This window comes from Pyrus communis, chromosome 4 (assembly GCF_963583255.1).
Source record: "Pyrus communis chromosome 4, drPyrComm1.1, whole genome shotgun sequence".
NCBI classification, from domain to species: Eukaryota; Viridiplantae; Streptophyta; class Magnoliopsida; order Rosales; family Rosaceae; genus Pyrus; species Pyrus communis.
The window spans coordinates 11,627,143-11,651,079 of record NC_084806.1 but is presented as its reverse complement, the minus strand read 5'-3'; the positions used below and the strand labels follow the sequence as shown (position 1 = coordinate 11,651,079).

Below are 23,937 nucleotides of genomic sequence, written 5' to 3'. Positions count from 1 at the left end.
TGGGCATGGCAAGCTGCAGGTCATGCAACGTTGGCTGGGTGCCTTGAATCAGCAGTGCTGGCCAGGGTGAAGTTGTTGGGCCTGAAAGCTGCAATCTTTATGGCACGGGTTGGATTGGTGGATCGCATAGAACTAGAATAAGCAGTGCGGCGGGAGGAACCTGAACTGGAAGCAGCAGCATGACGAGGTGGCCTCTACGGTTAGCCATGGACGGGATGGCCGACGGGATAACCATGAAGTTTATGGCAAATGTCTCGGGTGTGGTAATTATAATTACAGTAGATGCAGTGGAAGGGAAGGCGATCGGAAGGACGAGAGGGGCCACAAACTACCATGGTTGTAGGTTGATCTGCAGAACGAAGGGTGCCCATCGAGCACTATTTTTTCTAGCTTGAGACACTGAGGAACAGGCTTAGCGAACAATGGGAAGGGGATTCATCAAAAAGATTTGGTCACGGACGACGACAAAGGATTCGTTGAGGCCCATTAAAAATTGCATGAGGTGTTGATGTTCATGCTTGGTGCTGTAGGAACACGTACATCCATCACTATAAGAAGTGAGTTCATCCCAAAGAGCTTTGAGACGAGTGAAATAGGCAGAAACAGAGGATGAGCCTTTGGAAATTAGAGCAAGTTCACGATTGAGTTGGAAAATACGAGGAGCGTTGCTTTGAGAAAAACGTTCGTGGAGGTCATCCCACACGGCCTTGGCAATGGTAGAGAATAGCACAGATTCGGCAAGGTCAGGTTCTAAGGAGTGAAGAATCCAAGAGAGGATCATGTCATTGCACCGACGCCAAGCAGCATGAGCATCAGGGTCTTCGAAGGAGGAAAGCTCCTTAACATCGTTATTGATAAAGCCAAGTTTATTCTTGGTGCTCAAGGAAATTTCCATACTACGGGACCAAGTAGTATAATTATCTCCATTTAATTTTTTGTAGACAAGAACAAGGTTTGGGTGATCAAAATGGTGAAGGTAAAAAGGCGTACTGGAATCGGAATCGCCCATGGGAAGAGAAGGAACAGCAAAAGAAGGCTGCCGAAAAAAAAATTTTAATAAAAGGCTAGGGTTTTGAAACTTGCTCTGTATACCATGATGAAAAAGATATGTAGGCTGAAAAGTATATTTCATTGATACGTGAATAAGATTATATACAATTACATTCCTTGCATAGCAAGGCAATATCCCTAGAAGTTAGGAATACAACTACAATTAGGATTACAATTATATATAGACTCCAACTATATTTCTATTTATCTAACAAGCCGGCTCGCTGCAACTTCGCCCAATGCTCACTCTCAAACTCCCAAGTCTTGTACTACAGAGTGCTACTATTCCCCTAAGCTAGGCTGCAACAACACATGTGCTCTCTCCCCTGGTAACACCGTCACCCACACCTCTACAAGCAGCGACCTTGGTCAAGACACTGTGTCCCTACAATCCACAGATGGGTCTAATCCAGGTATGCTGGTCTCTGTCCTCAACCTACACTTCACTTGCGGTCCCACATTTCTGTTGGAAGGCCTAACGAGTGGTGTCAAGGGAATGGTTGGCCTCGGCAAGGATAAAATCGGGCTTCCCTCTCAATTCGCTTCCGCCTTTAGCCTCCCTCAAAAGTTTGCAACTTGTTTGAGCTCTTCATCGAAGTCTAGTGGCTTTGTGATCTTCGGGGACAGACCTTATACTCTCCTTCCCAATATTGAGGTGTCCAGGTCACTTACTTTCACTTCATTGATCATCAACCCTATCAGCACAGCTGGTGCTTATTTTCAAGGCGAGCCTTCGGTGGAGTACTTCATCAATGTGAAATCGATTAAGGTCAATGAAAAGGTTGTTGCTTTGAATACTTCATTGCTGGCCATTGACAATGAAGGGTGATTAGCACGGTGAATCCGTACACAGTTTTGGAGACCTCAATCTACAACGCAGTTGTGAATGCATTTGTGAAAGAAGTTGTCAATAAAATCCCAAGAGTGAAAGCAGTAGCGCCTTTCAGAACATGCTTCAGTTCGAAGAACATCGGTGTTACGAGGGTTGGGCCTTTTGTGCCTTCAATTGATCTCGTGTTGCAGAGCGAGAGTGTATATTGGACAATGTTCGAAGCAAATTCAATGGTGTATGTGAGCAATGATGTCTTGCGTTTAGGGTTTGTGGATGGAGGTGAGAGGCCAAGGGCTTCTATTGTGATTGGAGGGCACCAACTGGAGGACAATCTTCTGCAATTTGACTAGCTACTTATGAGCTTGGTTTTAGCTCCTCACTTTTGTTCAGTTGAACAACTTGTGGGAACTTCAACTCCACTCTAATGCTTAAGAGTTAAGAGGACAATATTTTGTTGATGATTCAACAACTGTTATTTGGTATTATTTTTTGTATTTTACATGGTGAATAAAAAATGGTTTGATAAATGGTTTTGATGCAACCTTTCACGGATAATCTTATAGGGAGAATAAAATTCTAAATTATATTTTGTAGATTAATGGTGTGATTGTTGATAATTGGATTATTAAGTATTGATTAACGTGTTTATTTTTTATTGATGACACATCATTTAATTTGCAAATTTAGTTTCAAAATTTTAGTCTTCCTGGTATTATGATAGTCTATCAGTAAACTTCAAAGAGTTTTTCAGAATGAAGAGATATATGAAAACTTCAAACTTTGTATATGATTTTTTGGAAGGGTGATGTTAGATAGATCGTCTATGTAATTAATATTTTGTAGATCACATGATATGGTGATTGAAGTAAAATTCCTTCTAAAACATAATCTTGTTAGCATTTTATTTTTGGATATTTCCATGCTTATGTAATTGCAATTATCTTGAAGAATTGTTACAATTATATCTCATGGCCAAACAATTCACTTACCAACTATTTATACCAACTTACTTTGCCAAACTGTGGCACTATCATTTTGAGGCCTACCCGATCCGTACAATTAGTCACCCCAACCAAACAAAGTAAAGAAGAAAAAAATTTAGTAAAATTGATTGTTATTAGCACTCTTAAAAAAAATTAATCATTTCAAAAACAGAAACTTAAAAGAGCAAGACTGTAAAGGTGGGAATGACTTTCCAAAAATAAAAAACTTGGAAAACAAATTCTCCGAAAAAAAAAAATGAAAGGATGAAAACTTTTATAGGGTTAATTACCTCAACACTCCCTAAGGTTTATTGAGTTTTCATAAAACTCTCTCACATTTAAGACATTACACTAACACCTCCTCACGCTTTAATTCACTTTCACATAACACATTTAGTCAACATTCTACTAATAAATTGACAACGTTACCCGTCTAACTAATTAATTAAATGATAAAGAAATATATTAGGAAAAAAAAAAATATTATAAATAAATAAATTAAACATTAAAAAATAAATTAAAAACTTAAAAAAGGAAAAGGAAAAAAGAGAGAAAACTCTAAGCCTTTCCCCAATTCCACCATTGCCACCTTCCCCCGCCCCAGCCTTACTACTCATTACCCCATCACTGCTTTAACAATTTTGCAAGCCAATGCCATCCATGGCTTCTTTAATCTCTCTCTCCTTCTCTTCCTCTCTCTCCTCCCGCATCCTCTTCCTCTCCTAAAAAAACTCCATTGCTTTGCTCGCGGACAATGAACCAACTCTTGAAATTTACAATGGTTGAAAAGTGCTATGAAACAACTCTTGAAACTTACACAGCCTTGATCGCGGCTTATTGTCCAAACAACCTGCTTGACGAGGCATTTTTAGTTTTTAACTGAAGACCCTCCCGCAATGCCAATATGACAATTTTACTTACAGTACCTTGATAAAGGTTTGCATTGATTTAATTATTTTTAAGTTTTTAATTAATTTATTTTTTATATTTTCTTTTTCCTGATATATTTCTTTGTTATTTAATTAATTAGTTATAACAGTAAAGTTTTTAATTTATTAGTAGGATCTTGACTTGAAGGAATATGTGAAAGTGAATTAAAATATAAAGGATGATAATGTAACGTCTCAAATGCGAAGAAATTTTGTGAAACTCGAACTTAAGGGTTAAGTGTTAATGTAATTAACCCAACTTTTATATATCGGAGAGCGAAGAGAAACCGAACGATCAAATACGCGCGACAAACAGACGCACTCCTGATGCTCGCAGCTTCTTCAGTGAGTCTTTTCTTCTATTCCCCTTTTCAATCTTTGTCAATTAATTTTATTTTTATTCTCACGCGCACCTGATCTCTAGATGTTTGTTCGTCCAATTTGATCTGAATTTTGCACTTCTGGGGTTGTTGAACAAACCAAGGATCGGGGAAAGCTAAATTCATGCTTTCATTTATTTTCTTAGAAGGAGCTGAATTCATATGGGTAAAATTGTTTATGGTAATTTACTAGTTTGATTTGCTCCCACGGGCTTGTTTAATTGGTTATTCTCTAATCTCCAAAGGGTCACATCCGGGTTTACAATCCAATGTTGAAAAACTCGATTGATGTGTCCATGTCTATTTTCTCAAGAAAACTTGATCTGAATTTTGCCACTTGATTTGCTTTTTGTTAAGATGGTATTTCAGAAATTAGTCAAAGTTCATGTTTTGAGATCTAGATTCTGTGTTATGCATTGTGATGGGCTCTGGTCTGAATCTCGTATTTGCTGTACGTACTATTTTATATCGGTTCTTCTGTCAGTTGTTGCTCCCGGGGTTTTCTTTTCGCTTGAGTATATGATGCAATGGACCCGATTGATGAATTTGCTTGGCTTATCATTCGGATGTGTTCCTTGCAGGGGATTTAGTCTACAAGAGTGAAAAAAAGTTCCTGTGATTAGCAATGGATCAGATTGATGAATCCCTTAAGAAACAAATTGCAGCATTGTTGAGAGTTATACATGTGACAAGATGCTCTAAAGAGGACAATGTTCCGTGCCAAATTGAAGAGGTCACTAGATTTTTATATCACGATCTGTTTTTTGCCATTCACTGTTCATTGTTTCTACCGCCCTGCTTTCCGCAGTTTATTATTTTCATTTTCCAGGGTCTGTTCTTGGGTTCTATTGGTGCTGCAAATAACAAGGAGGAACTGAAAAACTTGAACATCACACACATTTTGACCGTGGCTAATTCTTTGGCACCGGCATATCCAAATGATTTTGTGTATAAGGTTATAAATGGTATGAATGTTGTTCCTCTGATCCGGTGCAATTCGTTTTCTCATGTCATTTTGGTTTTAAAACTACCCTCTACTTTTTAGGGATAATTGTACTTTAATTTATTGTCTCAGAGTTGATTGTTTCTTACAGTCTTCAACTTGCATTTAACCCTTTGTTTTGTGTAGTTGAGATGATTGTTTAGTCGATCATAAGTGGTTTTCAAACGATTTAGCATATATATGAAATGCAAAAGTAAATCTGTACATCGTTGGTGGTCTCCATTCTTCTAGATAACATTCCACTGCAGTATGCAATCATGATTCTAATGCCTTGGTCTACAAGTGTTTAACATAATCGTGATCATATTTGTTGTTTCAAGGCAAGGTGTGAGATTGTAGAACTGAATTCGTATTTATCTTTTGGTGCTCTTTTAAAATTGAGATAGTTGCGGACAGAGTCTGCACAGATTTAAAACAGCACTTCGATGAGTGCATCGATTATATTGATGAAGCTAAAAGATCGGGTGGTGGTGTGTTGGTTCATTGCTTTGTGGGAAGATCCAGAAGGTGATTTTTCTCTCCCAGTATAGGTTATTGCTTTCAGGTTGCCTTCTTCGCTATCCTATTTTAAGTCATACTGTTAATCATTCCCATGTGAAGTGAATCCTTGAAATATGGTTATGTTGATCTCTTTGATACATCATGGATAACGAACTAATGTTTTAGGATAAATGTACTTTAGAATTTGTTTCTCTGTTATTAAATATTAGAATAGAAAAAATTTTGGTTTTCAATTGCTGGTTTTAAAAATCAGCCAAGGCAGCCACCTAGGCGCTAGGCGGTGGAGGACCAATGCAATTTAAGCGAAAACCCGCAGAAAAATCGGGTAGGGGCTAGGCAGGCTAGGCGGGCTAGGCGGTATCTAGGCGGTTCTATTGTTTTTAAATGTTTTTTTAATTAACTTGAAAGGGTTTTCTGGGTAAGCTACTAAAATAGAACCTAGTTTATGAATTAGTGAATTTTCAAATTTGGTTTTGGATTTTGGGTTTTTCTTATTTTTATTGCATTAGTCTGTGATGATGACAATGCTATGATGACTTAAGTTTTAAGTTTTAACTTTACCAAATTCTCACTACAAGTATATTTTTTATTTGGGTAAATTACATAAAAATGCCTTAACTATTGGGTCAGTCACAGTTTCATACCTCATCTTTAAAAAATGTCAATGTCAATGTCATACCTCATCTTACGAATTTGTTACAATTTCATATCTTCCGTCAGTTTGTCTGTCAATTATTCCGTTAAATAGTGACGTGGCTTAAAAAAATTAATTAAAAATTAAAAAAATTAAAAAAATTAAATCATTTAAATTTTTTTTGCATGGGGACCCACCCCTTATCCCCCTCACCCTTTCTTCCCCCTCTCGTCTTCCCCAAACCCAAAACCAGATCCACCCCCTGCACCAAACCCCAAAAGCTCCACTTCTTATGCCTCTTATTCGACTTTTGATGATCAACATCAACCCCATTGGTTGATTCCAAAGCCGCATTTTTGCAAATAGGTTCAGAGCCAATCTCAACGCCGCTGCCCTCCTCCGCACGCTCATCATCTTCAACAGACTTCAACTTCGAATTCGAACCCATCGAACTCATCAATTTGTTCTCTGTAATCAGCAGCTAGGCCCCATAGAACAACTCTGAAGTGGCAGGGGAGAATCTAGCATTTGATCCCAACTTCAACTCATTAACCTCCGCCATTGCGGATCGATCAAAACTTGGTTGTTCGAAGCTCCGCTGCCGCTGCGAATTGTATAGTCTTTGGTTTGAGCTGAGCCGCGTGGACTCCTCTCCCAGCTCTCTTCCATAACCAAAACCATCGGGGTCAGCCTCGGGTGAGGGGCTCTCGGACCCAAATACCCGTCCCAAGAAGCCAGAGGCTCGTCCAGTGACATCTGACCCGGATCGGGATTCGTATCGCACGATCTTCTCCCCAATGCGTACTCTCCTACTTCGGACTAGGTCTCCCTCCTCTTCTTCGCCACGAAGCCCTCATTCTCAGCCTTCTTCGTCTTCTGCTTCCACCGCCATTGATTTACCTTTTTATTCAAAACCGACGCCATTCCCCAAAACCAGATCCACCCCTCACCCTTTCTTCTCCCTCCGGTCTTCCCCAAACCCAAAACTCAAAACCTCGCCGAAGCGTTGGGCTAGCTGTTTCAACGCCATCGTCGTCTGGTACGGCGGCCTGCGAGGGGGTTTTTTGTCCAAGGCCCACAAGATCACGACTTTCTTCTGCTTCGGCATGTATATGCCCTGCTTGTTTTGCACCATGTCGATTTCGGAGCTTGCAGATGACTTGATGACAGCACGGCGGCAATTCATGGTGGTTAAGGTGACGGCAGTGGTGATGATGGAGAAAGGGGTGGATTTGGGTTTGGGTTTGGGGAAGGCGGGAGGGGGAAGAAAGTGTGAGGGGGATGAGGGGTGGGTCCCCATGCAAAAAAAACAAATAAATAAATAAATGATTTTTATTTTTTTAGTTTTTAATCATTTTTTAAATATTTTATTAATTTTGTAAGTCATGTCATTATTTAACGGAATAATTGACAGACAAACTGACGGAAGGTAAGAAATTGTAACAAATTCGTAAGATGAGGTATGATATTGACATTTTTTAAAGATGGGGTATGAAACTGTAACTAACCTAATAGTTGAGGTAGTTTTATATAATTTACCCTTTTTAATTTTTAGAGTGTATTAGGCACTTATTTATATGTTATATAATAAATTTAATTAAATCCGCCTAATTCATCTAGCGCCAAGGCACTAGGTCCCGGCCTGCCGCCCGACTAGTGCCTAGCGTCTTTTAGAACCTTAACTTTTAACTAGATAAAAATCAAGAGTTATGTAGTTTTGCCTAGTTTGTTTGAATCTAGATCAGATTCAGGCTCTGTCGAATGTTCATCAATTCTAGTAAGCCATATTCAAACTAAGTCAGGACACTTGTACAGCATAGAAGAAAATATACGCTTGACGGAAACACTTTGCTTCCTAATATTATTTGAATTGGGAGTTTTTAATTGTTTTCCTTGCAGTGTGACTATTATTGTTGCATATCTGATGAAAAAGCATGGCATGAGCGTATCTCAAGCACTTGAACATGTGAAGAGCAGACGACCTCAGGCATCTCCTAATGCTGGTTTCATTTCACAACTGCAGAGCTTTGAAAGGTCTCTTAGTGGTGGGTCATTATCGTTACACTTTTAATCCAACTAAAGTTTATGAATTACCGACTGAAGTAGCCGAACCTGTGTAGCATAGTCTTGATTTTACTGACAGAGCTCCTCCTTAGCCAAAGCATAACATAACATTTTCCTGCTGACCCGAACTCATGAATTTTAAGCATATAGGTGTTGGCATTAATATTAACATTGTTGGTGATTTTAGGGGGCTAGTTCTCACTATGCTTTATTGGAAATGCGTGCCACAAAAGGGTAAGATGACAGTGCACATGTTGAGTGTGGCATGCATATTTTGTGGCAAGATTTAAGCTATAACTGATCTCATGTTAGTATATGCTGTCACATAAGTCAGCCGTGAAAAAAAAATTGTAGGATAATGCTTAAGCATGTTTTTGGACCCTCAAGTTATTGATGGCTTCGACTAAATGCCAGTGAGACAGAAACTATCTTCACTTATTCTTGGTGTAAAATTATTGTGCAAAAGTTTTACCCTTCAAAATCCGTAGTTGTCAGCTGAGCTATGTGATATCAAGATGTAGGTTTTTCGCTTTAAGGAAGTATTCGTATGTACATAATCTATGTTCCATGTTTATATATTTTGTACTGATGTTGGTTTGTTTGTGATTTGCTTTGGATTTTCCTTTATATGCTCAAGCAGATGAAGAGAACAAGACAACATAATGTAGGTGGGCGGACTCCTGCGTTTTTAATATGTACGTTATCCAAGTTAGATGAAATTTGGTGGTACAGATAGAACTTTCACTTGTTACAAAAGAAAATGATGTGCTCTGGATTTAATGTTGACTATGAACGATTAGGTTGTAAGAAGTGCAATATAGCTATTATTGCATAAAGCTTTTAATACATCTAGAGGTTCCCGTGAACTTGCCCAAAGTGTGTATAAATCGTCGCGGTATATATAGATCAGCAGACTGGTACTGTCTCATTGTGATGTTAGAAGGGATGCTAATTTGTATATAAATACCAATTAACAAATCTAAACCCTAAACAATGCTGTGTGTTCTTCAAAAAAACAATGATGTGTTGGCAAAATGTATGTATCAATCAAAGGGAAGGATGAGAGTGGCTGGAGGGGAATTGAAGGGAATGAGAATATAAGAACACGACTTCTTTTGTGACCAATACCTAATAGCGTTGGAAATTTTCAAAACAAAAGATATGAAAAGGTGACGGGTCGGAATTATTACAGTGATCAGTCGGATTGAAGCAGGATTATGAAATTTGAGAGAAGCAACAGGAGTGACTAGATGTACTGATGTCCAACGACCAGTCGGACTAATAAAACATTGTAAGGTGACCAGTCGGAGCCTGTTGAAGGACCGGTCAATGTTGTCGTGAAATTCAAATTCTTCATGTCTCTTCGAATGTAGGGAGGTGTTTAGTCAGTTTTAAACTCTGAACTTTGATACTCCGTATATAGTATCAAAAACACTTCAAAAACATGTTCCACAAGCTAGAGGTTTTCAAATGAAGAGACATTTCACATGATATTGTGCCCCTTAATTGAAATGGTGCAACCTAAGTGTTATATGGTTTATGAATGATTGTTGAACCGTTGTATGTATTAAACCTCTATTGACGAGTCACAGACAAGTGCTATAAGAAAATTTTATATTACCCTCTCTGCCTTTTTTTAATTGAAACCCAAAGCACTAAGAACAAAATTATGCAGTTTATGTTTTTGGCTTAGAACTTGAGTGTTATTGTTATCTTTAGTGTGTTTCAAGTTTATCTTAGGAGTACAAAACTTGACAAACAAAAGGCACAAGGTCAGTGATGCATTATATCCACAAGATTACACACAAGTTTGGAAGACCAATTTGTTAAGCCTAATAGCGTAGTAACCTACGTACATATCTTGAAATAATCTTTCATCTTTCTTAGCCATAACCCACTAGTCGTTACTATCCAATAAATACTATCAAACACCGGAAAAGTTTTGTGTCCAAATTTAACCACTGAACTGGTATCAATGATATTGGCGGGAGATGAAAAGCTAGCTAGTAGCAAAGTTCATGCCAATGCCAATTAATTCGTCATGGATTCTCTCACGTGTTTTTATATATAGTTGCCATAAAAGTTCTTTCTTCTTTTCTTTGGTGCCAGTTATATTTCACCGCTTGCAAGAACAGTCTGTTTTGAATTAATAACTGAGACTGAAATATTGTATGGCCTCTATGGATTACAGGTCGTAGATTTTGCTGTAGGTGTGTAGTGCTTGAAGCCTTGGCGGGATCGAAATGCAAATATATAATTTGTCATAGGGCTTTTCCAATCGAGATATAAAAACGCCTGTTTTTCTTCCTTAGCTACAACACATCAATTAGGCTACAAATCCAGTCTCCTTGCAACTTTCTGAGACTCTCCAAAAGCTAAAGAGACAGAGATAACATAGCTCTAGACTCTCTTTCTCTCTCTCTCTCTCTCTCTCTCTCTCTCTCTCTCTCTCTTAAATTTTGAATGGTTTTAGGCATGAGCCCATTCACGTAGTAGTAATTGATATAATGGGATGAGAATGTACGTAGTAGTTCAGCGACGATGATGGGACATTCATTCTCTGTCTTGTAAAGTCTCCAACGCAAGAGTCAGTATCATCCTGGGCGTCTTATTATTATTATTATTATACACACACACACACATATAGAAGATATAGCTAGCCTAGCTACGTATTTTCCCACCAAAACAAAGAATGGAGTTCAGCAGATGACCAGCAGGAAGAATTTGATGAATACACAATACCTATTGAATCTTTATATATGCTCATTTAGCCCTCATTATTCTGATATATTGACATGTAAGTTTAATTCAATGCTTAAAATTGAGTGATCGATAACAATTAAATCAAATATAATGGTCAAATATGTGTCTATACTTAGTGCATGTAGGTACTTAAGAAACATTAGCTTAACCATAAAAGGATTTCCCGATGTTTTCTTCATTATATGGCGAAATGAGTAGATACTAATAAGCTTTTTGAGCCCTCTGCCACTAATCACATCTTAATATTAAGCACTTGTATAGGGGCATACGTACTAGGGAGAGAGCAAAAGAGAAAGAAAAATGCAACAGAAAAAAAGAGAAAATAGCGGTAATATGCGCAACTTAATCTTAACTTTGTTTTAAAGTCAATTATTTTTAGTTACTGTTATACTCAAATATGTTCCTTAATTAATTGTGAATCGACGTATAATTGAAACCCTTGCAAGAATAGCAATGTTCAAGTCTCAAAGGATTAAGACCAGTTATTAACGAATAAACTACAAGATGTTAGATAAAGAGGATCAAAAGTGCACCCAAGAACTATTACAAATGCATATAAGAGGAATTTGCAACATGATATACTCAAATAAAAGCTTATGTAACAAACAAACCAACAATACTCAGTTGGGAGTTAGGATACTTCTTCGAATAATTAAAGTATGCAATTTTCAACAAAGAACTACAAAGGTGAATCTTTAAGTCCTAAGAAAGCTTCTGAACGGGGTAAGCATGTCATGCGCATGAAGAGAGTTAAAGAGTATAGTAGATACATGTGTGCATGGGAAAATAAAGCTTAACTCTAACTCTTCCTTCTTTAACTCGCACGGGGAGAGAGAGAGAGAGAGTAGAAATTACAACTTCACGAGAATGCGACCTATAGCATTTAATATCAACCCAACAGGTGTTTTGGATATGCGTGGGTTTCTTTCAATGTATATCATATAAATATCATAGCTTTTGAGTTGAATAAATGTGGAAGAAAAAGAAAGCGGTTGATAGAAAGGAAACACTGCACAGAAGATAAGCTTCAAGATCAAAACCATGTCTCACATAGCTGTGGAGAGAAACAGGAGGAAACAGATGAATGAGCATCTCAAAGTCTTACGCTCTTTGACCCCTTGTTTCTACATCAAAAGGGTACCTATGTATATTACTCGATGCACATCTCTCTCATGTTTGTATACTATATATGATTAGCTTAAGTCGGTGTTAATTATTTTCTCATTAACTAGTTGTTTAACATGTACTAGGGAGACCAAGCATCAATCATCGGAGGTGTGATTGAATTCATCAAGGAATTGCATCGAGTTTTACAGAGTCTGGAATCTAACAAAAGAAGAAAAAGCATAAGCCCTAGCCCTAATCCAAGCCCAAGACCAGTAGTCGCACTGCCTCAGAAATATCCAACCGCTACACAACCTCATCAAAACCCTGACTTCAATTTTAATTTGGGGACTGAAAACCGTCACCATGTGATCAATAAGGAACTAGCTATTGGAGCAAGTTGCAACTCTCCGGTGGCTGACGTCGAAGCAAAGATCTCGGGATCCAACGTGGTAGTGAAGATAATATCTTGGCGAATACCTGGCCAAATTGCCAAGATCATTGGTATGTTCGAGAGGCTTTCATTTGATGTTCTTCACCTCACCATCAGCAGCATGGAAGACACTGTTTTATACTCTTTTGTAATCAAGGTACGTACGTTGTGTCATGAAACCTCTTTAATTATGTAGTTATTGAAACCCAATCTTCGAACACCCCTAATTGTGCTCAGTTGAAACTTACGACCAAAACTTTGTTGGGAAGTTAGGGTTTTAGTTACCCTCAAGCGCTCACTACAGATCATGACAACGAGAGCTGCTTAGGGCAAATAAGTTTCTAATTATAATCAAATCACTAAATTTATCTAATAGTAGCTAGTTATAAATTAACATTACTGATGTTTAAAACTTGTTTATCTAGAACCAGAAGAAAGAACTGAAGTAATATATGTGATCACATGCGTATAAAATATGGACTAGCTTCCAGGAGTGGCACCTCATTAGTTAATTTTGTAAATTGAAGGCATACTCTCATGAATGGATATTGTTTTGCAAAATTGGTAAGGAAAATGTTAACTACACTCTTTTCTCTTCCAGTACGATTATGTTTAATTACGTTCTTTGTTTCTATTTAATTTATTCAAATAAAGAGAGATGTATAAAATGAGAAAAAGAGTGTTGACTAAATTATTGCTCCTATCGATTATTTGATGATGAATTTCTTTGTTACACAGATAGGACTGGAATGTCAGTTGAGCGTAGAAGAACTAGTACTTGAAGTTCAACAAAGTTTGTGTTCAGATGCAAATTAAAGCCTACCAACGCATAAAGGTTCCGATTCGAGCGAGAGCCCGAACGGGGGAGGCGAGAACATCTTGATCGAAAGAAGCAGGCGTCGACGTACAAATTCAATAATGTTCTTGAGTGTGGATCAAGTGCTGAAGTTAAGTTCGTGTTTTTGTCATATATAGTAGGCATATGAGAAAGGATATAAACATTTGTTTCACTTGAAATGTATACCGGAGATGTCAAATCATATATATAATAAGTAGTGCTTGATACCTAAAACTTAGTAGTTTGATATATTATTTTACTCTATTACATGATACGCCACATAGGTATGTCATTCATGGAAGAGTTACACTCAATAATAGAGTAAACTAATTCTATTAAACAAAGTTTTAGGCGTAGCATACTAGCATGTTTCTAGATGTATAATTGTTATTATGATTGACCAGTGCTCTTAATTTTGTAACTTGGACAGGGTTTGGTTGGATCATCATTCTTAACCCATGAATTAACTAGTAAGGACCTAACTCATGATTAGGACGCGGAGTTAATCACATGTTTACTTATTTAAAATAGAAGAAATCATGAATCGAACAAAATATGTGAGAGAAGTACATGACGTGTTTACTATGAGAGTCGCATTTTGTTTTGTTTCATATGTATTAGTAAATGTCAAGAAGTTGGAATGATTTTAATACACATGAATGAGTAAGCATATGGGAGAATGGAAGGAAGAGAATCATACTCCCTTATATATACTTAGCTTTTGGGGTACAATTTCCTAAATATACTACCTTCTTCATCTTTCTTCTAACACAAACTCATTTTGGCACATAAAAATCTTAAATATTTCTCTGCAAAATTTAAAAATTGGGTGGGAAACTGATGAACGAATAGTTGGGTATTTATAAAATTGTGAAAAAAAAAAAAGAAAAAAAAAAAAAAAAGTGTATGGTTCTTAAAATGAAAAACATATTTGTTTTTTCGTCAAAACCATTGCAAAACGAAATTTGTTAGGCAAATCGTGATTTTTTTTATATGCCAATAATTGTTGTTAAACAGATATATGATCGCTAGTTAAAAGAGAAGGTAGTTGCGAAATCTATTGTTGAAGCTCCATATTGAGTTAAGTCTCATGGTGTGTGAGGGTTACTTTGGTTGAAAAGTTTAGTGAAAGATATTAGTTTTAAATCAAAGAAGGCCATGAGTTTACATTGATATTTTAGGTTTCAAAAAGTTTAGGAGGGGAACCTATTCTATCCCGGAATCAGCGTATTATCATAAGTCTTTTTGAGAACTTACAAAGGATCAAGGCATGGTTATATTTTAAGTCATTGAGCATAACATACTTACTAAGGCGATCTCGAATGAAGTGTTTTTATAACTCGTTTACGCGTGACATCTTTACACCAATTTGAACGAGTATTGACCAAGTTTTCCTTTATAAATATGATATCTTTCCTAATGTGATTGCCTTCCTTATGAACACTATTTAGATGGAAATTCTCAAAAACAACTGATAAGAATGGGCTACATATTAGACATGCTCCAGTGGGTCAGCCCAATCCTCAACAAGAATCAGACCCAAACCAAATCAAACATGACTTCACTCCTCATGTGCTTAAACTCTTTTGACCACTTGACAAATTTATTAGTCAATCTGTCAATGTTCATCCAAATACTTTTGATGAACGATAAGTGAAAGTAACCTGTAGCCTTTTGGCGCATACTATGATTGCTATTGATGTTACAACTTGCACTGTTACTTGTGTGAATGATTAAATTAAAATCAATTAAGCTTAAACTGCAGAGAAAGTCTTCGACTAGCAGCAGAAAGCAACACAAAAGCCACAAATCCGTGATTAACTACCTGCCTATGTCTTTCTTAATTTCTTCCAATCACCAGGAGTCCTGGACCCTCATCCCACAAATCCCAATTATTAATTTGATATCTTAAGACTCTGGCTTCTGCTTAATTGGGTCCATTGATTTTGAAGGAAAGTGGAAATGCATTGCATCAAGATCTTCATCATTCAACTTCATGATTGCTAATTCACAAGTAACTGCTGTTTAGTTTACTGTGTGACCTGTGAAGTGCTGCCTTGTGTTGTGTATTGCCTGTTTATTTTGTTGCACAATCATTGGAACAAACAATTAGCTCTCAAGAACCCACTTTCTCTCAGTAATCGAGTATGATTCCATGTGAAAGAACAAATTAATTTCAAGCAGAGTTTCAAAATAAAGCAAATCTAGGTTTATGATCTGCTTTGTCCATTCAAATTCTCATTGGATAAATATATATAGACTTATAGACCAACTAATCTTGGATTTAGTCGTAGTTGTTTTCACTAGTTGGATAAAGTTGTCTTCTCCTTTCAGGTTGAAAAATGGCTTTATATTCGGCTCAAATTCTTTTCAGGTTGAAAAATGGCTTTATATTTGGTTCAAATGAAGGCAATGACATGCATATTGACATAAGCTCGATATCTAGTTCGAATCAACCGGATTGTAATGATGTAATTTTGTCACGAGTGGGTTAACCAGTTTTGCAAATATCTTTCTAAAGACAATATTGTTTTTCAAGCAATTAAGGAAAACTCCAAACAGTGTTCATTATTAATTATAAATTGTCCAGAAACATTCCCATTAATTAAGGATTGTTGATGATTCCCACATGGAAAAGCTTCAACTGTAATTTTAATGATTTGATGCAATTGCTTGCAGGAGGCAGCATTTTTTCTGTCATATCAGATATCAAGTGCTTTTAAAACTCAACTGCATTTTGATTGAATTTACTTTTTATTTCAGTTTTCACAGTTTCACCTGCGAGCCAAAAGATAATGACTGGTAAAAGGCCAAAAATCTCTAGTTGCTAAATAACCCCTAATTCTAGGCCTAACATTTTAATGGAAAAAAACAAGCATATGAACCGTGAACGGACCCAGGACAGAGTGGTCCAACTGCTCTGAAATTTGCACTCAAATTATTGCGATAGCAGCCAAAATTTGTTGAACCCTATGCATACACCAGTTGTATTTGGTACTCCATCGTCTCAATCTGGTCAAATTTACTGTTCTAACCTAATTAATTTAAACCTACTCCATGTAACTTTACACTTCAGGGTTATATTATATTCCTCACCCAATGAAGCTATAAACCCTAAAATCCAACTGATGTTCTTAATATTAAGTTGTAGGATTTAGGGTTTTGGGTTTAAGAAGTCATAGAATGTGAAGACATATATCTGTTCGATTCAACTTAAATAACAAGAAACTTGTAACTGAAATATATTTTAGAATATTTTCTGATAATATTTACTCATACACTCGACATCTTTGTTTCGACAATAAAAACAAAAATAAATAAATCAAACCTCAAGGATAAATTTGGATTAGTAAACCTCTAATCAAAGCTTTGAAAGGGAGTTTAGTAAAGTCAAAGGGGTTTGATAAGGAGGAACCTCTGACTTAATGAATTCATGCAAATGATGCAACCAACGGATCAGGATCCTCTCCTAAGCAAATGGTGAGGATCCTCTTGACCAGGTCGATCGAACCGTTCAAATTTTATCCAACGATTACAAATAAAGAGTTCCTCTAAAAATTATAATAATTATAACCGTTGTATAAAATTTGAACAACCCAATAGACCTGGTTAGGAGGATCCTCACCATTTTCTTAGGAGAGGATTCTGATCCGCAAGCAACAACCAACCCTAAAACCCTAATCCCTGTAAATTTACTATCTGACAGAAAACGGTACCACAGTCCAAGTACACAGAGCCACGTGTACGCCCAGAAACAAAATCACTAATCTTCTCTGCCATCATCGGTCATAATAACAACCAACCAGCCACCATCTATCCATATGCAGCTGCAGATGTTAACGTTAGAGTGAGTCGGACGCGGCGAGGAGAGAGAAAGGAAGAAAGAAACAACTGCTACTACCGAGTCTGTGACACGAGAGGGGAAAGAGCGTGCGTGTGTGTGTGTGTGTAATAATGATGAGGGCGTGGTGTGTACTGTGTGGTGTTTCTGGTGGTGGGACCCGCGCGAGCGAGGGGTTGCTTTAACCGGACCCTACAGAGATTCCGGATGGAGGGGGCTCAAGAACTCCCCACTCTCTCTTTCTCTAGTGAAGTGAGGGCACGACGGGCCATAGAAACAAACCTGCCTTCGCGTTTTGCAGGCTAACAGACAATTTTTGCCGTTAATTGGCTTCCGTCATCTTCCTCTCTTTAAGTTGCCCCCTTTCTTTCTTTAATTTATTTTCTAGTTTTCTTCTCCACCTGTTCGATCGGCTCCACTTATTGGCTCGGCTTCCAACTCTCGCCAACCCTGCTAGTATACTAATTATTTTGACAAGTGTTTATAAATGAATGAAAACAATTTTAGATAAAATATTTTTTAACCCTAAACACACTTGAAATGCATTCTTGAAGAAACATTTGTTATGTACTTTTTGCAAAAAAAAAAAAAAAGTTAAGTTATTTTCCAAAAGGCACCCTTTCCAAAATTAACTTGTATTTTAACTAAAGATTTGTTTCAAAAATATTTTCTCCAAGTGTGATTTTAATTATTTAAAAATACTTCCAAACGAGGGTCCGCTTCTTTTCTTCCCTTTTCACTTTTGTCTCATTTTGTTTTTTTATTTTACCTTTTACCCCCTTTTCTTTTTCTTAATTCTTATTCAACATTAATTTCTTCGCAATGACCTCAAAAAAATCATTTCTTAATAAAAAATAATAATTTTTACACACCAGTTTTTTTCACTATATTCATTTTTCTCCTTACTTTAGATTTGAAAATCAATGAACAAATACAATAAAAGTGGTGAAAAAGAGTTAAAAAGTGTACAAAAAATCACTTAAAATTAGGATTCCCACTCTTTTGTCTTATTTTTCTAGCCACTATCCACATATTATCTTAAGGGCTTAACAAAGCTCAAATTACTCTTCAGACCTAGCAAGGAAAGGGAATTGGATACGAGGGAATTGGATCCGCTCCAGACCTTAATCTTCAACGCCCAGGGATCAATTCATCTGGGTCTCACAAATACAATCCAACGGTCCTCATTAAATCATTTTCCTGGCTCACCACACAAAATCAATGGCTCTGATTTCTTTTACACACCAATTAGCGGACTAGATGATTTGAACCCTAAGCTCCAGACACTAAGGTCCGGAGCAAATCCAATTCTAGATACAAGATGAACTTGAAGGTTCCGTGATAGGATATATATATTTACAATTGTGTCTCCAGTCCACAGTTAAAAGACTCAAATGACTAATTGACTTGATGAGATAGATAATGAATTTCAAACAACCAATCACAATACGCCGCATGTATCTCAGGTATCGTTTGGTACATGGGATTGGACGGAACGCAGTGGGACGGGACGCACTCGTCTCACGTTTGGTGCGCCAATTTTCCTGGGACGCGCTATCCGTGGAACATGTTTTAGTTAATTTTTTGTGCCACCTTCCCCCTTGGAACGTCTTGTTCCATGTAACGACCCGAAATTTCTAATTCGGAAGCCAAATACATAGGTAGGCCACAATAAAATAATGGTTAATTATAATTCTAACTAACCACACTAAAACAAAAAAAAAAAAAAAAAAAAATCATTTTGTTTAATTTATGGTTGCATCTAACATCCTGGTTAGACTATAGACGTACCCTAAATGAAGGGATCAAGCTATATAAACGTACCCTAAATGAAGGGATCAAGCTATTCGTAGTTCACCTTGTGCTTTTAGAACACCATATTAAAATTTCATTCCGATCCAACGGCCGGATCTCCACCAATCACGAAATCAAATTCCTAAAGTCCTCAAATATTACGTACGATAAGGTCTCAAAGTTTGGTAACGATCCAACGGTCGGATCGTCGATTCACAATTTGATCAAGTAAGGTATCGTAGTGAATTTAGGTTCAAACGATCAACCTACGTCATACGAATATCAAAAATGAAATCAAGGCATCTAATTTAATCTAAAAATAGCATTGACAGCCCTCTAGTCACCCGCCGTCCTAACTCGTCGGAAAATTTCAACTATTTCCAAAAATTCTCAAATTTTATAGAAATGAAGATCTCAAAGAGTAGAGCAAACTTTATACCTATGGCCAAGTCCAATTTGGCCGAAAAAGGCTCCAATTTGACTTGAACCTGCCGGAAACCCTTGATTTGGGTAGTTGTCGATTCGTCACCATAACGAACTTCGCCACCGCATCAAAGGCTTGGGTCTTGCTCCTAGGGTTGAGAGGAGTCTTTTGGTGGTGGTCATCGACGATGAAGCTCACCGGAGCCACCGGAAAAAGATTAAAGCAGCTGAAAAAGTCGTGGGCTTTGTGGCTTCTAACTGGAGAAATAGGAAAGAAATTGGGAAATCTAACATCACAAAGATGTAGGGCTCGTCAAGGGCTTTCCATGGACACCAAGATCACCCAAAACGGAGTTCGTATGGAGGAGATATGAGCGGATCGCGATGGCGGGTTGGGTGGAGAAACCTGGTTGACCCGTTCTCTCCTTCTCCCTTCCCTCATTTTCCTCATTTTCCCCTTTTCTCTCCTTTCCCTCCTTCCTTGTTTCCTGATTGGGCAGTGCTCTCTCTTTCCCAGCCAATGCCACACACGTGGCACCTCACAATTATCTGGAGAAATCTAGATTATGGTCAAATGACCATTTCACCCCTAACTTCGCTCGTTCATATCTCATTTGTTATAACTCCGTTTCACAAACAGTTTGCGCCTACACGTTCGTGAGATCGAGCTCTATCCAAATATGCCAAGAAATATGACAAAGCATATAAGGACAAAATACGTCCTCATAAAATTACGTTTAGTCAAAGAGGGACATTTTTGTCATTTCACTTTCCGATAAAAATTTCCGCATAATCATATATTTTAAATTTTTTAGGGTATTACATTCCAACCCATGGAACACAAAATTATAACTTTTTGGACAACAATACCCCTACTTTTTATGCACAATTAGCATAAAATATTCATTAAAAATCGAAATTTACCTCAACATATAAACTCAAAAACTAAGCTCTATTGTTTTTCCGGGATATCAAGCTTCTCTGATCACACTTCAAATTTTCCGGGAAACTGAGTGACAAAAACCCAACAAAAAGCAATTTTCTTTGCCTTTTTTTATATATTCAAAGAAGAAAAACGGCAAAACAAAGAAAACCCAGATTGAATAAAGGGTTCTTGAGAAAGCCAAGGAGAGGAAATTTTTTGTGGAAACAAACAGGAAGAACATAAGGGCACTGGGGAAAGCTGGTGAAAGGATGAGAGTTATGAGAGGGGGTGGAGGAAGAAGAGGAAGAGGTGGAAACCGGTAATGGGTAATCTGTGGAGGGTACGATTGTCATTTAATATTTCGTTCCATTCCGCCCTGAGCGTACACCAAACGTAGCATGGAACCTCCGTTCCATTTCGTTTCGTCCCATTTTGTCCCGTCTGCGTACCAAACGGTACCTTAATGAATAGTCTTCAAGCTTAACCATACCAATATACGAGGACATGCATATGGCCTTCAATCATGAAAGTAACTAGTCATTTACCAAGAAACTCAAGCTTTTGAGTCCTCATTCATTCTCCAACTTTAATTTAGGCATCAGAGAGCCCTTTGAACACACCGCACCAATGTTACAACGCCTAACATATCCTACTCCTCCTTTGGTTGCAAGAATACTCAAGTGATTTTACACTTACGTAAAATTTACCCACATTCCTTTTGCCATCAAAGAAGAATGTTGCCGGTGGCTAGATAGTGGTACAAAATGTTCAAGAAATTTAGTTATTTATTTATGGGAAACTTTGAATTCGGTCCCTAGTCACTAATACTTTATTACTAAAACCTTAATGATATTCAAATTTTGATCAAAGTCCCTTGACTTTGTACACCTCATTACATTATTACTAATATGTATATATCTATATATTTGACATTTTATGAGATTTATAATCCTCAATTGTGTTAATATATATAGATGTTATATAAATCTCAAATATAAAATCCCTAGAAACGGCCACAATAAAGAAAATTCAAACATTTTGATTGAATAAATGGATAGAAACAATGTAACAATATGAAACAACAAATGGCAAAAGAATCTATCTATAGTGTTAAAAAATTAGTACACTTTGCATATAACAAAATGGTACAAATAAAATATTAAAACAATTATAAGTACAAATGAAATTTTAGAAAATATGAGCACAACAAGAAATTAATATATAAGTACAAATTAAAACTAAAAATAAAAATCTAGTACGAATATAAAAAAGGGATGCAAATCAAAACTGGGTACAAACTAAAAGTAGAAATATATAATATAAAGTTTACTCATAAATATAAATATTAAATGTAACGTTTCTAACATCAATTAAATATTTTTAAAATAAGATTTAATTGTAAATATTATAATTGACATAATGATGGTCATTAAAACTTAAGAACCTTGATAAGAAAATTACCAAAACAATAAAATACAAAAAAGAGAGATAAAACCTAATTTCTATTTATTTGGTAAGTAAAAGCCACTCAAAATTGTTGAAAATCAATTAATTTCTTCTTACTTACTACATTTATTTATTTATAAAGCAAACTAATAGAAAGAGCTTGAAAATTTTGAGTTTTAGTAAGAAGGACAAAATAAAATGTAAAGTAAATAATATCAAAATTGACTTTTTAGTGTAAAATGTGATTTTTCATTACAATGAACATTGTCATTAACTTTTCATTAAAATTCGTTTATTTATATTATATTTTTAATTTGTAATCTATAGGTGTACTCTTATACTATTCTCTCTTGTCCCATCACGAGGCAGTGGATCAAAAGACAAGAAGATTGTATTTTGTGTGAGAGAGTGCCGACGTTAGTGCGCGGTGCGTCGCAGATTCAGAACGTGGGTCAGTACACATCGTGTTACGCGGGAATATCTTTCCTAAGATATTTTACCTGAACAAATCTCTGTAAATTGCAATGCCAAAGTTGCAAAACGACCCGTTCACCCCTACTCTGCACCCATCTTCCTTGTCCTTTCCAGGGCCATTCCCGTGAATAAGCAGTTGCTAATAGCTGTGTGACCAGAAACAGACCAGACATCGCGAGCCAGTCCAGTACAAGCTTACGAAATATTTGTATTGGTTTGCAAGTTTCAAAAATCTGTTGGGCCCACTGGGAAATGCCATGCTCATTGCTGGGTGCAGGGTTAAGAACCCTAGCTGTGAAATGTACTGGATTTAGAATTACAATGGCGTTGGTGTTGATGAAGAGCTAGGGTTAGGGCTAGCTGGATGTAGGGCATCAGTCCTTGATGAGTGCAGTGCAGCGATAGAGGCAGTACAGCAGCAAACAAGTTTAAGCAAAGATGCTTAGATTCTCTTGTTTTAATGAGATTTAGAATCTAGATGTTAGATTTGTCCAGCTGCTTCTTCAGTCCTTTTCTTTGGATTTCAACTTGACGGGGAGAGAAGTTATCCAGGTTTTCAGCTTGGTTTCTGCAAAACGTTAACGCATTGGGAAAACTAATGTTATTCGTTTAGAATAACGTTATAGTTGGTAATCTTAAATTTATGAATTCTATTGTAAACTTCATGAGACATGTTTGTCAGTGTGTTATTATTTGAATGGATGAACTACAGATTAAGTCCCTCAGTATTGCTCGGGCAAAACTTGAGTCCTTACATTTATTTTTACACTCCTTATTTTTGTCGTATGGAAGTTACATATTTAAGTTAGAGAATTAGATAGAAAAACTTGAAATCTAACTGTACGGATGAAATTGGCAGTATCTAATGAGTTTAGGATATTATTTTCCCCGAAAAAATAATATAGGAACTGCTAGTTTTGCTATTGCTTTCTTGCTACAGTTTTATCCTAAGCTCTAATTCGGTTTTACTACTTTCAGGCCAATTTTGCCACAATTTTATTGCTTTCTTACCTTTTCAGTCATTTTACATTTCAAATCATGTAGCTCAACCCATCGGCTTAGATTTTACTTTCTACAAACGTTTGTAATCCTAATTCAATCATAAAAAGATTATATTTTGTTTCTCGCTTTAATTTCTGTTTCGCTTTCATTCACTTTTTAAGCAAGCATACATGAAATTACATTAAATTTTAATTCCTCATTCGCTCGAGGCATAAAAGAACTTAATTGAAGCAGTTTCACACCCAACGCACAATCATTTAGTTAAGAAGTCAAATTTACGAGCAACTTTCACACTCAATCAAACACCAGAATTGTTTTTTAGAAGCCTCTAACAATGGCACGCCTTTCTCTCTCTCTCTCTCCAGTCATCTCATGGCGTCGAGACCAAAAGCAAGACTCAGGGCAAGTAGGTGTAATTGAATCCTGTCCAGACTCCTTCCACACCAAGGACAATAATCAGATATATAAGAATAATAAAATTCCTTAAGAAATTAAAGGATTAAAAGTAAGACTAAACG

General features: G+C 36.8%; 2 protein-coding genes and 1 pseudogene across 3 annotated transcripts; all 3 read left to right on the top strand.

Annotated features, from left to right (window-relative positions):
* The first annotated feature begins 713 nt into the window (after positions 1-713).
* Positions 714-2,276, top strand: LOC137732687 (probable aspartic proteinase GIP2; annotated as a pseudogene).
* Positions 2,277-3,968: 1,692 nt separating this feature from the next.
* On the top strand, positions 3,969-9,310 carry LOC137732170 (dual specificity protein phosphatase 1-like). 2 transcript variants are annotated; one of them, XM_068471469.1, is made up of 6 exons: positions 3,969-4,139; positions 4,756-4,907; positions 5,004-5,139; positions 5,564-5,684; positions 8,212-8,357; positions 9,017-9,308. In XM_068471469.1, the coding sequence occupies exons 2-6, from the start codon at positions 4,800-4,802 to the stop codon at positions 9,037-9,039; spliced, it is 534 nt and encodes a 177-aa protein (XP_068327570.1). In that variant the 5' UTR covers positions 3,969-4,139; positions 4,756-4,799; the 3' UTR covers positions 9,040-9,308. The 2 variants fall into 2 exon arrangements, with proteins under 2 accessions (XP_068327570.1, XP_068327571.1); XM_068471470.1 differs by lacking the exon at positions 3,969-4,139 and adding an exon at positions 4,193-4,355 and having other exon boundaries at positions 9,017-9,310.
* Positions 9,311-12,180: 2,870 nt separating this feature from the next.
* Positions 12,181-23,031, top strand: LOC137730605 (transcription factor MUTE-like). Its single transcript, XM_068469592.1, has 4 exons — positions 12,181-12,276; positions 12,390-12,833; positions 13,415-13,472; positions 22,424-23,031. Exons 1-4 carry the CDS (start codon positions 12,181-12,183, stop codon positions 22,459-22,461), a joined length of 636 nt encoding a protein of 211 aa, XP_068325693.1. The 3' UTR covers positions 22,462-23,031.
* The last annotated feature ends 906 nt before the right edge of the window (positions 23,032-23,937 follow it).